This window comes from Artemia sp. Qi Xiang Cuo, chromosome 5 (genome assembly GCF_049724085.1).
Source record: "Artemia sp. Qi Xiang Cuo chromosome 5, ASM4972408v1, whole genome shotgun sequence".
Lineage (NCBI taxonomy): Eukaryota > Metazoa > Arthropoda > Branchiopoda > Anostraca > Artemiidae > Artemia > Artemia sp. Qi Xiang Cuo.
The window spans coordinates 7,367,190-7,383,613 of NC_142798.1; the positions used below are offsets into that span (position 1 = coordinate 7,367,190).

The 16,424-nt window shown below is 35.7% G+C and overlaps 1 protein-coding gene across 1 annotated transcript in view; it reads left to right on the forward strand.

Annotated features, from left to right (window-relative positions):
- LOC148951759 (aspartyl/asparaginyl beta-hydroxylase-like) overlaps nucleotides 1-16,424 on the forward strand; it is a 42,495-nt gene that overhangs the window by 3,935 nt on the left and 22,136 nt on the right. The window contains exons 2-4 of the mRNA XM_089088666.1: nucleotides 4,096-4,670; nucleotides 5,310-5,369; nucleotides 7,260-7,346. Coding sequence (XP_088944792.1) covers nucleotides 4,096-4,670; nucleotides 5,310-5,369; nucleotides 7,260-7,346 — 722 coding nt within the window. The remainder of the gene's footprint in view (nucleotides 1-4,095; nucleotides 4,671-5,309; nucleotides 5,370-7,259; nucleotides 7,347-16,424) is intronic.

Below are 16,424 nucleotides of genomic sequence, written 5' to 3' on the forward strand. Positions count from 1 at the left end.
TTAACTTTTTGTTTCAATTCTGTAAGAACGACTCCTTAAACACCAGGGCTATTTAATTAGAATAAGAAGGTTCTTTAAAGTACAAAAACTTCAGCGTGTAGAGCGAGAGATTGAGGAGGGGGCAGCTCCCCTCATATATAGAATAATTTATGCTCGTTTTAAGCTTTGATGTTGTTCCGTTTAAGTTCATTCAAGTTTTAGTTCTGATTTTACTCGTGAAAGAAAGGTTTTGATTGGAAGCCAGTGACGCTTTGACTAAAGCTATTAAACACAACTTTCCCATTACCGTTGATTCGACTTTGATACAAATGGTATAGCTTGTAACACCCGCCTTGCAATAAATACGCATTGACTGTTCGTAGGCACAATGGTCCGGGGGGGGGTTAAGTTTTTAAAATGACCGTGACACACGTGGACCTCGTTCGCTACTCTGAATCTTTTTCTCTGTTGAATTCTATTCCACTTTTTTTTCAAAAGTATATCTTTAAGGAAGTTAATTCAAATTTGTAAATCTGAACTTTTTTCTCTAACAAATTAAATGTTACAATTGTTACTTTCTCCAAAATTTCATTGTTACAACGCTATTCAAAAGTCATTCAGACAACCCTTGACACAGTGTAATTATGGTAGAACAGCTGTGAAAAAAAGAAAATTGTTTATGAAATACCTTTTTTTGGGCCGTGGAAGGCTCAATTACCAATTATCTCGTCAACTTCTTTCATATTGCCTATTGTTTATTGCGGTATGCTAATTTGGCCAATAAAGGAGAAATTTTTGTGCATAGGACCAAAGCAAAAGAGAATATTGTTGAAACAATTTATCACATCTTAAGATTATAATTTAATGATTGTACACTCCGGTTTTTAATGCTTCAATATGTTGTTGTCTTTTAATGTGTTGTATATTGTGTTTAGTATGTTCTTGTGTGTGTTTAGTATACTTTGGTATGTTGTGTTTAAATACATGGAAGTCCGTTACTTTTCAAAATGTGCTAGTTGTGCCTTCTCCCCATCTACAAATATATAGGAAATGAAGTTTATTTAGATTCAACATAAAAGTATTTAAAAGTTGATTGTATTTAATTTTTTTTTCTATTTACAAGGCCGTTCATTATTTATAGTTTGTCATTGCGACCCTTCGATTAGGGCGGTCTTAAACGCGAAGAAGGGGCTCCGGGCATGCCCCCCCCCCCGAAATCTCACGATTTTTTTCATTTTCCCATAATTTTCTGATTTTTCTCACAGAATAATGGGTTTGAAGGATTTGGCCCCCCCCCCGAAACAAATTGGGCCCCCCCCCGAAACAAATTTATGCGTACGTGCCTGTTATTAATTGCCTTCAAATGTCACCGAGGACGAAAGACTTTCTTAATTACACTTACTGCAGGTCTATCAGCCTTAATTCTGCCCTAGGGGTTATAGACTATAATGAAGAAGTAAAAATAGTCATTTTTTACACAATTTTGAAAAACCTATGGCAGGTTTGCCTCTCACAGAGACTATCTGTCTTTGGCTTTACTCTATTTAGGCTTTCAAGTCTTTGATCACTTTAACGAAATTTTTTACTTGGACTGGACCGGTCTGGGTCCCTTGAAAGGTGAAATAGCTTTTTATTGTTAAAATAAACACTTAGTGTATTGAACATGGGAAGATTATGTATTGAAAAAAAGCTTAGCCTTTTCTCTTTCCATTTGCATTTGAATTTTTAAGGCTATTAAATAAAAACAAACAAGTTTTTTTTTAACTGAAAGTAAGGAGCGACATTAAAACTTAAAACGAACAGAAATTATTCCGTATATGAAAGGGGCTGTCCCCTCCTCAACGCCTCGCTCTTTACGTTAAAGCTTTTTATTGTTTTAAACAATAAAGTTGTGAGACAGCGTCAAACTTTTGCGTAAAGAGCGAGGCGTTGAGGAGGTAACAACACCTTTCATATAAGGGATAATTTCTATTCGTTCTTATTTTTAATGTTGCTCCTTACTTTCAGTTAAAAAAATTATTTTTTTATTTAATTTGTGAACGTTTTTGAATTAATGAAGCTTTGATTTTAGCTCACCACACATAAATAATTAAAATAAAATTTGTATACTAATTTAACTTTTTTGGCTAAATGTCTTTCTCGAAATTTTGTTCTCACGTACCTTACGAATTAGCTTATGTAACGCACGTTTCTATATTCGTATGTTTTATTCGTATATTAGGGAGTTTGCCCCCTAGTCGATATTTTGCTTTTTACGCTAAAGTCCAAATTTTGTTTGAATCAAAAATGCCAGACTCACAAAGGCCGGTTAATTAGCAAAGATAGCTCTTTTGAAAGTACTAAAAAAAAACTTTAGCGAAAAGGGCGAGGTATTGACTAGGGGTCGAACCCCCTCATATACGCAATAATTTCTGTTTGTTTTAAGTTTTAATGTTGCTCCTTACTTTCAGTTGAAAAAACCAGTTTTTTTATTTAATTTCTGATCGGTTTTTAGATAATGCTGGGAAATCCGGCGCCCCCTTCATAGAAATGTCCCTTCCCTCAAGAAAATCTCCTCCATGGAAGGATCCTCCCCCACAACCCCTTCCTCTAACACCCCCCCCCCCATCAGAAAAAAATCCCTCCTGAAACGTCTTTATACTTCCCATTAACCAATACTATATGTAAACAATGGGCAAAGTTCATATCTTCCAGTCCTTTCCCCAAGAACTGTGGGGGATTAAGTCATCCTCGAAGACAAGTTAATTAGATTTTCGACTATGCTGAACAAAATAGCTATCTCAAAACTTGGAATGGGTGACTTTTGTAAAAAGATGAGCGTGGGAGGGGGCCAAGTTGCCCTCCAATTTTTTGGTCACTTAAAAAGGGCACTAGAACTTTTAATTTCCGTTCAAATGAGCCCTCTTACGATATTCTAGGACAACTGGATCGATACGATCACCCCTGGGGAAAAAAAAAGACGAATTAAACACGCATCCGTGATCTTTCTTCTGACAAAAATACAAAATTCCACATTTTTGCAGGTAGGAGCTTGAAACTTCCGCAGCAGGGTTTTCTGATACGCTGAATCCGATGGTGTGATTTTCATTAAAGTTCTATGACTTTTTGGGGGTGTTTTCCTCTTTTTTCGAAAATAAGGCAAATTTTCTCAGGCGTGTAACTTTTGATGGGCAAAACTAAACTTAATGAAACTTATATATTTGAAATCAACATAAAAATCTGATGGGTATCATAATTCCGGTTTTTAGAGTTTCGGTTACTATTGAGCCGGGTCGCTCCTTACTTACAGTTCGTTACCACGAACTGTTTGATATTTTGAATGTTTAAAGAAATCTGTCAGTTTAATTGTTTTCAGTTTCTCGTTGTTTAAATTTCTGTTTACTTCATTGTTTTGGTACTATCCCATTATGCGGGCCTCTCTAAAAAGTCAAGTTTGGTTAATGCTAATGAAATAAAATAGGATGAATATATAATAGTATAGAAACAAATTTGGGCTATATATTTGCACATTAGGGGGGGGGGGGGGTAAAGCATTGCATATATTAAATACGTAACCGAACCTAACCTAGGTACCTTTTTCCCCACCTAACCTCCAAAAACCACAGTTTAATATCGTATACGCAATGAAAACCTTGCTATCATTGCCTACTCTATAACAGTTAAGACGTCAAAAACGAGTTTTACCATTACCTACTCTATAGTGATTAACCCGAGAGGCCCGCATAATGGGATTGTACCATCGTTTCTTCAGCCGTTTTACTAGTTATTTATATTTTTTTTTTTTACAATTTCCCATAACTGTTCAGTATCTCTTCAAATCCAAAATATACTATAAGCTTCTATCCTCAACCACAAAATCATGTGGCTTTCTCGACGTCATCATAAAAGTAAAAATGCAACAGCTAAAAAAACTACATGTTCCTATTTTTACAGCTAATTTGTCACTCTTGTGCGTCGATAATTGAGATACCAGCTGGTACTTTTTGAGGCGTAGGTCTGTTGATTATATAAGTCGCTTCTAGAGGGTTTTCATCAGTCTTTGCTTAACTTTTTTACAAATTACTTAAGTAATGTTCAAATATGTGTTTGTTTTGTTCTTTGTGGCTGCTTTTGCAGAAGAAGGTGCAGAACTTAAATCAAAAGGTACCAGTGTACGTGCTGAAAGACCTGGTAGGGACATAGTTATCAAAGAACTGTCGAGTTCCGGGGCTGCTGAAAATAGTGATACCGCTGCGGGCGAAAGGACTGGAAGACAATTATTACTACCAATAGGCAGTGAATTGCAATACCCTAGACCATATCCTATTGTTTATGCTATGCCACAGTATCGGTTCTTACCGCATCAGCAACACTTTGAATCTATTCCTTATGATACAGTTCCATACACAGACTCAAAGCTTCGTTTCCAGCCAGTGCCTTACTCATTTCAGCACCCAGCAGTGACAATGAAAGACATAGTAAAACCTCTAGAAATGCAAGTGGAGAAGCAAGAAAAGGAGAGTACTGCTCCTGCGCGTCCACCTGTAGAGGCTCAAGGAAGATCTAAAATTTCTAGATCAGACAGTTCTGGTTCTTTTTACTTTCTAGGTGGGGATAATAACGATAAGTCCCCTTCTGATTCGAATTCTGGTAGTTACATCCTTGATGGAAGTTCTTCATCATCCGGATCACCTGGAATTAGGTTCAGTCCAGTTTTCTGTTTTTTCCGATTTTGTGGTTAAATTGTTACTTTTTTATGCCTTATTTATGTATAATAAATTATTTGTATTAAGACTTGGCTTTAACTTATTTGTAGAATGCCCTAGTTGGTGTTTCCTTATACTGTGTAGAAATTAATGGTATCATCAATTGCCTACTTTAAAGTTGCACTGTCGATGATAAAAAAATTTTATTGGTATTTGTTTTATGCTGAAAAATCCATAAACCAAATCCTTTCAAAATATAAAGAGTGGAAAATGAATTAATTCGTAGTAGCATTCAAGGTCACATCGAACGAAAGGGAAAGGAAAACAAGAGGAAGGATTGCACACACTGAAGATGTACAATAAGGAAGAGGGTGTATTTTTATGACCAGAAAGGGTGTTGTTTACACTTTCTTAAAATAAAATAGGAATATTAAAATTGAACGAAGATCAAGTTGCTAAGTTTCCGCGGCAAACTAAAAAAAAAAAAAAAAAAAAAAAAAGGCAAACTACTACAAGAAATCAGTTACCCTGCGATTCTGGTATGTCACTGGGTTGCATGTGTCTGTCTGTATTAAATACATCTTGGTAAATTAACAGTGATTACAAACAGAAGGTCTTGTAAATAATAGTCATATGATTTCCTAGGCTCCCAGTGAAACTCCCGATGAAGAAGAAGATGAAGATGAAGACATTAGTGCTGAAAGGGTAAGAACTAAGTTAATGGTCTAGCTATTTGACATTTCTTATTTATTTAATAAAAAAGTTGGCTTAAAAAATAATAACACATCAAACTATTTTAGACTTCTGAAGAGATCTTTTCTCACCGTGCACTCTATAGCTCATAAAGTAAAATTTGCTATCGAACATAATTGAATTTGATAAAAAATAACATTGTTTTTGTTCGACCTGTCTTCTGGCATCTTAAGATGAGAAACCCAATCGCCACTAGAATATTGGAGAATTCTCTCACTCTCTACTTCTTCCCTTCTCCTCTGCTCTCTCCTTATTCTCACTCCAAATGCTACTACCTTTCTGTGCAACTAGAAAAAAAGAACAAATAAGAGTTCAAATAGGAACAGGTCCTTTTAAAAATATCGAAATAAAGAAGAATACACCTCAAATGAAACAAACTAAAATATAGAAAAATAGGTATAATTTTCTTTTATTTTACTTGTAATTGGAAAGGCAGTGGGGTCTAACAAACTATTTATGATAAGCGTGAAGCATTATGGATTATTTCTTCTTTCTGTCTTTTCTTATTTATGTTTTATATAGTAAAACTTCTATAAAATCCTAGTAGCTTTGGGTCCCAGATAATTCTTTTAGAAATGTGGTTGTTATTATTTGTATTTTCTCTTATTATTTTTCTTTTAAAGAAAAATCAGTTTAAAAAAACTGCAACACTTCAACAAAAAACTGCAACACTTCAACAAAAAACTGCAACAAAACTTCTTTTCAAAAGATAACTTTTTTTCATGTTTGCTAAAAGCCGCGTCGTATTCTTTTCCTTGTAGATTTGTTAGGTACCATCATTCAACGTATCTCAAAATTTCAGAGTTTTAAGAGGAAAATTACCTAATGTCGTTGTCTTTTCATCTATATTGACATAGATGAAATATATTTTTTTAATATAAAAAATATATTAAAAAAGGCCACATACAAGAAAATAATATATAGGGCTTTACAACAACTACAAAAATAAACAAAAGAAATTATCATCTAAAAATCTTTATTATTTTTGTGTTATTTTGTTGTGAAATTATTTGTTAAATATTTTTTTCTTAATTTTTTTTTGTTCTGGACGTGAACAAGACTTCTGGACATTGAGCCGATTTGAATTTCTCTAATTTTTTTTTACTGACTTTGCTCAAAGTTTTCCCCTTTTTTAATGTTTTCCATTTATTTAGTTGTAACCAACAAAAATGTTTACTCATTTAAAAGCTATTAATTCCCTCTGTATTAGTACGGATTCAGGTAATTAGTACGGGTTCAGGTAATTTCCTCTGTATTAGTACGGGTTTGTCCTTTTGATTGCTCGGATGTTTGTGGAATTGTTTTTTGTTTGAATTTGCCCTTCAGAGCTGCCCTTTTTGAACGGTATTGTTGGAACCAAGGGCCCACTGCGTAGCTAAGGAGAACAGTGTATGTCTTACTGCTTTTCGAGAGCAGAATCGCAAGGTTTCATAATAGTAAAAGAAGATGAATAAAATATATATAGATAAATATAAATACATATATAGATAAATATAAAAAAAGATAAATATAAAAAAGACTTCAAAGTCTAAACCGGCGGTACTATGGCCCTTATGTTGATGAAATATATTGATTCAGAAGCGCATCCAGGATTTTTTCTTCGGGGGTGTTTTACTATTTTTTTTTTTAGGGGGGGAGGGGTTACACAAAAAACCTCAAAAAACACATACAAAATTTGTTTATGTCCATTTTTGTTACGTTTTTACGAGTCAAACAAACATTTCGGGGGGGGGGGGGGTTCAAACTGGGTAACCCCCCCCCCCCCGGATACGGCCTTGTATTGATTGTTTTCTTGGATTAAATCCATTTTCAAGCGATAAAGCATCTGTTTGTCACTTCTAGGCCTCGTATTCTAAGTCGAGTATAACAAGCAATCTCGATTGGGAAATAAGAGATGAACTTGATGATGCTGAGGATACCATTAGCAAGGTAAGGTCATTTGTACATATACGACATAAGTTTTGTAGTGGGTGTCTTGGGCATCATCTATCAAACAGTTTGTGGTAACGAACTGTAAGTAAGGAACGACTAGGCTTAGTAGTAACCAAAAATCTAAAAAAAAGAAATTTTGATAACAGTTAATACATCAAACGATTTAGATTTTATACTGATTTCAAATATATCACCAAAATGTGCATTTTTTTTGTCACAAGATAAGACCACGGATTTTTTTTTTCTGTTGTGTGTTTCCCCAGGGATGATCGTATCGAACGAATGGTCCTAGAAGATTGGGAGAGGGCTCGCTCGAATGGAAATTAGAAATTATAGTGCTTTTTTTAAGTAACTAAAAAGACTTGGGATCAACTAACCCCCCTCCCACGCCCCCTTTTTCCCAGAAGACATCGGATCAATATTTTGAGATATTCATTTGGTTCAGCATAGGAAAGGGTTGTAAGTCATGCAATTTGCTGATTGCTTGCATATATTTTTCTTTTTTATTACAGAATATGCAAAGCTTTATTCAGGTTAGATTTTCTACGCGTGGAATCTTCCGCAGGGAAGGAATTTTTGTGGAGAATTATCCCGGGAAGTTGTACACATTAGGGGGATGGGTTTTCCTAGTATGATTTGGAAAACCGTCAGAAATTAAATAAATGTTTAATTTGTTATCCAATTGTCTAATTTCTGAACGTTTAATCATCGTATCGGTAAATCTTTATCAAGAAGGGGTACTGAGTCCTTGTTTTATTTGGGGGGGGGGAGGACTGTCTGATGGCTCCAAAAGTCCATTTTTATTCCCTAATTTTCTAATTTCCTATGAACCCTCCGATGAATTTTATTAGTGGGTGTTAAAGTGGGGGGGGGGGGTGTGGATACTAATATCTAATTCAGCTTCAAATGGACCAAGCCTGAATACGGGGGATGCAGAGTGATAGTTCCGGATTTATCCCAGAAAAATGTTTTCAAGGACTTAGTTGACAGGTACTCGTGCCACGATTGTTTGCCTGTTATTTCAAGCAAATTTATGGTCCTATGTCAATTTTAATTTCTTGGTCAACCTTCTTAAGACCATAGGCGGGCGTGCCTTGTTTGCCTCTCATTACAGGCAATCTAACGGTCTTACGTCTATTTTTGAATTCTTGATCAGCATGCCTAAGACTCTAGGCAGGCATGCCTTTCCAAAAACTAACCTGGCAAGTATGTGTCCGATAAGGGAGTCATGCATACTCCTGCCATTTACCCGTGTCCCAGCCATTTAACATTTGCCTCTCAATTACTTGGACTATCTGTCTTGGCTTTTCTCTGTCTACAATTAGCCATGTCATGATGCAACCTATTGCAAAATACTTCATTACTTTAATTCAAAATCAATTTCTTTAATTCAAAAACTTTAATTCGATAACTTTAATTCAAAAATCAAAACCATGTCTTCCCGTGCCCCAGCCATTTAAACATTTGCCTCTCAATTACTTGGACTACCTGTCTTGGCTTTTCTCTGTCTACAATCACCTGTAACCTATGCAACCTACTGCAAAATACTTGATAACTTTGATTAAAAATTAACGGACTCGGTCGAGGGCGTAGGCCTCGACCGAGTCCGAAGCCAAGACATGGCTGATAGTATTCATGGTGTTTGTTCGTTTGGAAGACTCCTATAATTTAGCTCCTATAACGTGACCACACTAAGTTAAAAAAAGAAAAGAAATAAGTCTAATACCCTGGATTCGGTTAGGCTACTTATTGTGTTCGTATTCGTCAACTTAATAAGAGTATTTGAATGGGTCAGCTTAGCCATATGGTTGTGGAAATATATAAATAAAACCATTTTACTTCCATCTGTATGACTAGCTAAATGATCTTTATCATTTAGCATGGCTAAATGGTGTGCACATTATGCATTTACGTGATGTTTTATGTAAAGTCATTTTCTCAAAAGACTGGGATACACCGCGTGGATCACACGTCACCAAATTCCGATTTAGCCTAAAATGTAGGCAAGGTCTTAAAAGAAACTTTGGTTTGTAATGTAGGCAAGGTCTTAATCTAAAACAACAGCAAAATGACACATAAATGCTGTCCTAGAGCTACCCATGCAAAAATAAGAATTTGCTTGTTGTTCAAGGTAGAGGGGGGGGGGGCTTTAGTCTCTACTCAAATACTTACGACGATTATGATTTTGATTGGGTCTTTATTATTTCAATATGGCGTTATTTTGAGGGTTTAAATTGCTCTCACAATTGCTAATTACTATTCATTTGATATGAATGAAAGCTACTGTTTTTTTTATAAATAGTGTTACATGGGTAGTATTTACCACTAAACAGTTTTTTTTTAACTATATTTAATTTTGGCTATTGTGGACCGTGGTTTGCTCTATACTAGGTTGCAGATAATACTGCAAACATCCACATTGTCATAAAAATACAACTTTAGATAGATATTAAATAGGTGCTTATTATTCGTAAAAAAAAAGAAGCTTTGTAGGTCATAAAATTTGTCAGAAATTCAAGTGATTGCACTTTGCACCATCATTCCACCTATTAGTTTTGAAGGGTGCTACCGATTGAACAAAGTGACTAATGAGTCTAACGTGCAACTAAAAATAGAACTGGCCTAGTAACAAGTATCTGTCTAGACTATTTGATTAATAGTTCTTGTTCATTTGTATAATAGGGGTGTTTAATTTTACTTAGCCATATGGTTGATACGTTATGAAACCAGGAGATTAGAGCTATTTTAGTTTCATCAATGTGACTTGCTAATCGGGTATTTTTTTTTAAGCGGATGTTAATTGGTTATTACCATTTGAGGAATACCTCTGTAAGGTGGTTATATACTCGCTATTAAAAGACTGAAAAAAAGAAGGAGGCATAAAAAAGAAAAAAAATAACTACACAGTTTGCAGAATCATTAAAAGTTTGCCATAAAAAATGGGTAAATAAATATCTACTACGTGTTACCTTTTATATAATGTTTGGGTACCCCTGCATTATGCAGAGCCCACTCGACAAGTTCACTGAATGTAAGGTCTATGAAAACCGGTTTCATAGCCACAAAGAAAAATGACAGGTGACAGAATGCATTGGACTTGTATAATTTGGGCTATATATTTGCATATTAGGGGGGCGAGGGTAAAGCTAGGTTAAGTTACTTTACACTCACCCCTCCCCCTAATTGGCAAATACATAGCCCAAATTATATTATTACATAAACTGAAATATTCTATTTTCATCATATTTTGGTATATTTCAATAGGATAAACCTAGTTTCACTTCACGAGTGTATTCTGAATAATTCAGAATTACCCAATTTTGTATAAAGGTAGTCACTAAAAGTACCTACAGACGTATTTATGTGAGGGGGGGGGGGGTGCCAAGGCTTCATATACTTCGTATATTCTGGACTTTACAGGAGGTAGGGGTGGACCCTCCCAAGTGGGTAGCCTGGAGTGTTGTATCTGTATTGTCTATGCGTTAAAATATTGATAATGCCATGTATGGATTAGTTCTTTGGGGAAATTATAAATTTCAGAGACGAAATAACTGGTTTTGCTGTTGAGCCATCTATACACAAAGAATATGTTCTACTTTGCGCAAGTACTTGTTGACTGAAATAACAGCAAATTTTTCAATGCGCGGGGAGAATAGTGTCCTAATTTCAATGAATTTTATAAGAAGCAATCTCGTAAAAGTACCAAGGATATTAAAATGAAAATATTTTGCCCCCCCCCCTCCACCTTAGCTCCATCTTCGGTCTCTTCATACCTGAAGATCGATATTTTCTCCGAAATGTCTTATGGCTATTGCAAATGCATTAAGACTTTTTGTCCTGTGAAAGTTTCCCCATTGTTGCCACACTGAAGTGTGAAAACAATTAAACTGAAATAATTCGGTCGTTTGACAATGCTTTTCTTGTTCACATACCATATTCTAGTATAACGCCAAACGGGTGAATCATAATCCAGTCGATTGATCTTTCAATAAGTAATAACATTTGAATGCATCACGTCTGATTAGGTTTTTTCTCCTGGTGTAACAAGCAAGAATTTGAGTTTAACATTTGTGCTTCACATCATAAAAATTAAGCAATAAAAGTGATACTTTCGGGATAAGAAGAAAATAAGGATCTATTGATGTGTTAGTTAAGTCGAAATAGGATAATTCGACTTTCTAAAAAGATGTTTTTTAGTAAGTCAATTAAGTAATAATTTAAAATGTATAATCTTGAATAATTTTAATAATAAACATAATAATTTATGGCTTAGATTTTTAGCATTTCAATGATATACACATTTATTTTCAATTATTATTCAGTAACATGTTAGGGTTGTATTCTTGTGTAATATTTATCATTCAATCATTGTCTTTGTGTTGAGAATGCCAGGAACACGAGAAATTTAATTTTCTTTTAGCTATTTCAGCAAGTTTTGATCCTACTCTATGACAAAGTTTTTGCACTCTAAACTCTTAAACCATCAGCAGCAACAGCAAAAGAAACCAACTTGAAATTTCAGTAAAACTTGTGGCTCCTGGAATTGAGTCACAACCGTCATCTGAACGATGATGTTACTGTAATCTTGAAGTTGATTCTACTGCATTGAAATGCTTCTTCTGCGGAGAGCCGGAACACGCCTCATGCATGGCCATCGCAATTGATTTGTTTCTAGTATTCGAATCATACGACCCAAGTTCACACTTACGGAAACATGAATTGCAGAGCCTGCAGCAAGCGAAATGTGTCCTTCCTTCAGCCAAAACTGTGCGAGAGTATTCAGAAAAACAAGTTTGTAGGGACAAATACAAATGTACAAAGACTCACTGCAGCCACGGAGACACGTAGGGTCACCATCCGGAAGAGTTTAGAGGTATGGTAAGAAATAGCCACCGTATGAAGGGCTTCCTGCTGGGGGAAAAAAGGCTCATTGCAGCAAGTCCTACTCCACATCATTCTGTTGAGTCAACAATTGACTCCGTCCTTAAAGCAGAATCTGAGAAAAGGCTTAGGGGGGGGGCAAAATTCTGTTGTATTTGATTTACCAAAATCGGATCCAACCTCATAAAGAGATTTAATCATTCAACTAACGCTCTAGGAACAAAGTTGATAGAAGATAACCTAACAGATAGTCGAAGAGTTGTAAGACAACGGGAGGACGGAAAGCCATGCTCACTAGTCGTCAACCTGTGTAAGGTCGCAGATTGTATTCAAGATAACGCAAAAACATCCTCAGACACTTTCCCAATCTTTGACTATCTGACAATGATTAAATACGAAACAAAGTATGAGTACTATATACGACATTCGTACAAAGTACGTATACATCAATCTTGACCTTAGCCCTGCGCAAAGAGCAATCATAAGACAGTTAGAGCAACAGAGACAAAAGGAGTTGCTTCCCTGGGAAACAAGTAGATAAACTTTAGGAAGCTATACCAATTGACAGTCCAAAACACCAGGCTCCAATAAAATACCTAAACAACAACAAAAGACTTGAAATTGCTGTATTTCCGTTCAGACTCCCTTTCAAACAAAAATGGAGAAGTTAGACAAGTAATAAATCTCCGAAAACCAAATCTGGAGACTGTAGTAGAAGTTAGAATGGAAACTAATTTAGAAAATGTGTCAGGTCATGGCATTATTTGTTGCTATAAGGAAAACCTACCTATCAAAAAGATTTTATTTGATCAGAGCCAGTCTTTTGATGGTTTGTGAGTTCTATTTAGGACAAACCTTGGTAATGAAAAGCTTATTATCATTAGAAACTTCAATCTACCCACAATCTAGTAGTAAAAAATATATAGGTTGTACAAGTTAACCAGTAGTGAAATCTGCTAACATTTTACTGAAGGTTTTCAATGATAGTTTCTTGGAACTTCTAGTCACTGAGCGGACTCGATATCCTGTAACCGATACACCAAACCTATTGGACATACACAAGATATGTATTTCGAATTCCTGTCCGTTATGCATACAGCCGAAGATAAGCATGTCCCTGTCAAGAAAAACTATCAAAGGGTAGCTCTTTCACAACAAACTGTTAACCTCATCAGATAAAAGTAAGAGGCATATGAGGCTTACGAAAATCAGCGGACCCTTGAGACAGAGAAGGTATTCAAACAAATCAGGAACAAAGTTTGAAGAGAAACAAGGGTAGAATGCAATCATCCTGGTAGTCAGTCAACTCCAAAAGTAGCGTTCGAAAATGCATACCTTCTTTACGTGATAATGAAACGCAGAATCTGATTGAAATCCCGAAAGATGAAGTAAATATCTTAAATGAAAATTCTTGTCTGCATTTACTTGGGAACCAGAAGAAAATATCCAAAAAGACTGAATTCAGCAGCCTAGAAATACCAGAGTGTGAAATTATTGGCACAAAATATTTTGCTATACTGAAATACCTAAATCCAGCGAAGTCTTGTAGGCCGGATCAACTGCATCCAAAGGTACTTCGGGTAATAATAAATGATACTGCATAACCTTTAACGATGATCTACAAACAGTCTCTCGAAAGTAGAAAGCGAGAACCAGTGGCGAACTACCGCCTGATTAGTCTGACCTCTGTGTTATATAAAATATTCTAGTTAGTTATTTCAGGCCATATTGTGAATCATCTGAAAGCAAATGGTCTTTTAGAAGAGAAACAATTTGGATTCCTCAAATAAGAAATCAGCTTTTCTGCAAAGGTTTCTTGCCGTGAACGTCTGGAGGAAAAATATGGATAAAGGTGTACTGACAGATGTCATCTATCGGGATCTACGTTCGACAAGGTCCAAGAAAAGTGACTTTTACAGAAATTTGCAAATTACGGGATTGGGACCCTCAACACCGCAAACAGCCTATTGAAAATGGTTAAGTGAATTTCTTGCTGGGAGAAAACAAATTGTCCAATTTATATTAATTAATATAAAAATAAACACTGGGCAAAACTTGGCCATTGTGTGTGACCTTCAGTTCGAAGTACTGAGTAGTGTAACACAGGCATCAGTCCTTGGGTTGTAGCTCTTCAATCTGAATATAAACGACCTTACGACGGAACCCAATCAACAATCCACCTGTATGTTGATGATACCAAGCTGTATTGGGTGGTAACGTCAACACAAGATGCTGAAAAACTACAGACGGACACCTTGGCCTTATTCGGTACTGGATGGATGAGCAGTCAATGAAAACTAATATTGAAAAAGTCCATCGTGTGTGACCTTAAACTCAAGTGACCTTGAGTTCGAGGTACTGAGTAGCATACTTCAGGCGCCAGTTCTTTTGTCGTAGCTCTTCAGTCTGAATATAAACGACCTTGTCGACGGAATCCAATCAACAATCCTCCTAAGTGCTGATGATACCAAGCTTTATCGCGTTGAAACGTCAAAAAAAGACGCTGAAAAACTAGAGGGACATCTTGACCTTATTTGGTACTGGATGGACGAGCGGTCGATGAAAACTAATATTGGAAAAGTCACTATGTGTGCCCGGGTGAAAAGCAGCTGACTTCCTACAAATTAGACTCCAAAACATATAAAAACCGAACTAAAGCAAGAAATTTGTGAACTGTAAACCTTCATTTGCTCTTCACTATGGAGCGGTAGTAAAGAAAACTTCCAGGGCTGCTGGGCTCCTGAGAAGAAACTTTATGTTCGACAATTTACAAGTGCTTGCTATACTCTATAGGTCACTGGTCGGGTCAATCTTAGAGGTATGGTCATAGTACCATCCTGCCTTTATACAACAACGTTCTTGATGCTCTTGACAGAGTACAACTAAAAATAACTAAATTCTCATCACGCCTCTATAACCTTCCCTATCAAGAGCGCTTCCTGCGCCTGAACCTTCCGGTCCTTGCTTACAGATTCATATGCGGTGATTTCATCGAAGCATACAAGATATCTCAAGGAGCATATAATATGCCTACGGGAAAGATCTTTAAATTTGACCAAAATCACCTACGAGGACACAATTCTAAAATCAAAGCATAGCGGTTCCAAAAAAATATTGGTCTCTGCAAAATCGTAGTATACATATATGGAACCATTCATTACTTGAGGTTTTCAGTCTCCCACGATTTGAACATTCAAAAACCAATTAGACGCAATGTTATATCACGACATGTATGGTGTCTACAAATTCTGAAGACTGAGTTGAAAAGAAGTTTTGAGCTGAAGAGAAATCAGTGTTTATTTTCTTTTTTGTAGTTTAGAGGCTAATCAGCCTTATTTAAGCGATATATCGTTATTATTATTCTTATTAAAATTTTATAGAAAAGTTTCTTAACTCTAAAAAGAGTTTTTAAAGAAAACGTCTAAGAAAACGGACGAATTTTAAGATATAAGTGTTCCATCCTTTTGGTGCAAGTTAAATCTGTAGGCTTGAAACCTGAAACATAAACTTTTGGTACAGATAATCTGTTACCTAGAACAAGTTAGCCTGTTCACTAGACATAGGCCCTAGTTTCAAAGAAGAATTTTTCAGTTGATTCTTATTTGCTGGTTATTGATTGACACTCAGTCAAATTGGTTTGCTCTTTAACAAAGCCAAGTAGTAATTGCATTATTAATTTAGTTTACCTGTGAAAGAGCTCTAGGGAGGTGGCAGAGGAATTGCCCACTTCCAATGTTTTGAAAAAAGAAACCGGGGTTAAATAGCTGATTTTTGCCTCCTACGCCGATATGCTTAATTTTCTGTATCATCTTTTTCTTTCCTTTGAAAGAAAAGAAAGAGGTTTTTTCTTCTGTGAATTGTTATGAATATTTAGTTTTTTTGTTTTGTTTTTTAGGAGGAGTTCACATTCTAGACCCCCCTTCCCGCCTGGTTTTCCTTTTGTTTGCATACCTTTTGCTAGCAATCTCCTCTTTTTAATCCCTTTATTTTAGCTTCGTAATTTTGAAAGTTGCTACGTAATATTTATTAAAGCATGTTAGCATAAGTTGGTTAATTGTCTGTCAATTCTACCATTTTAAATATTAGGCTCTATTTACCAGATTTGATTCTAATAGCTTGTATGGAAAACACTATTTTCTGTTTATCAAATTCCACTTCAAATATCGAAGAATCTTAAAATGTGAGGTAAATTCG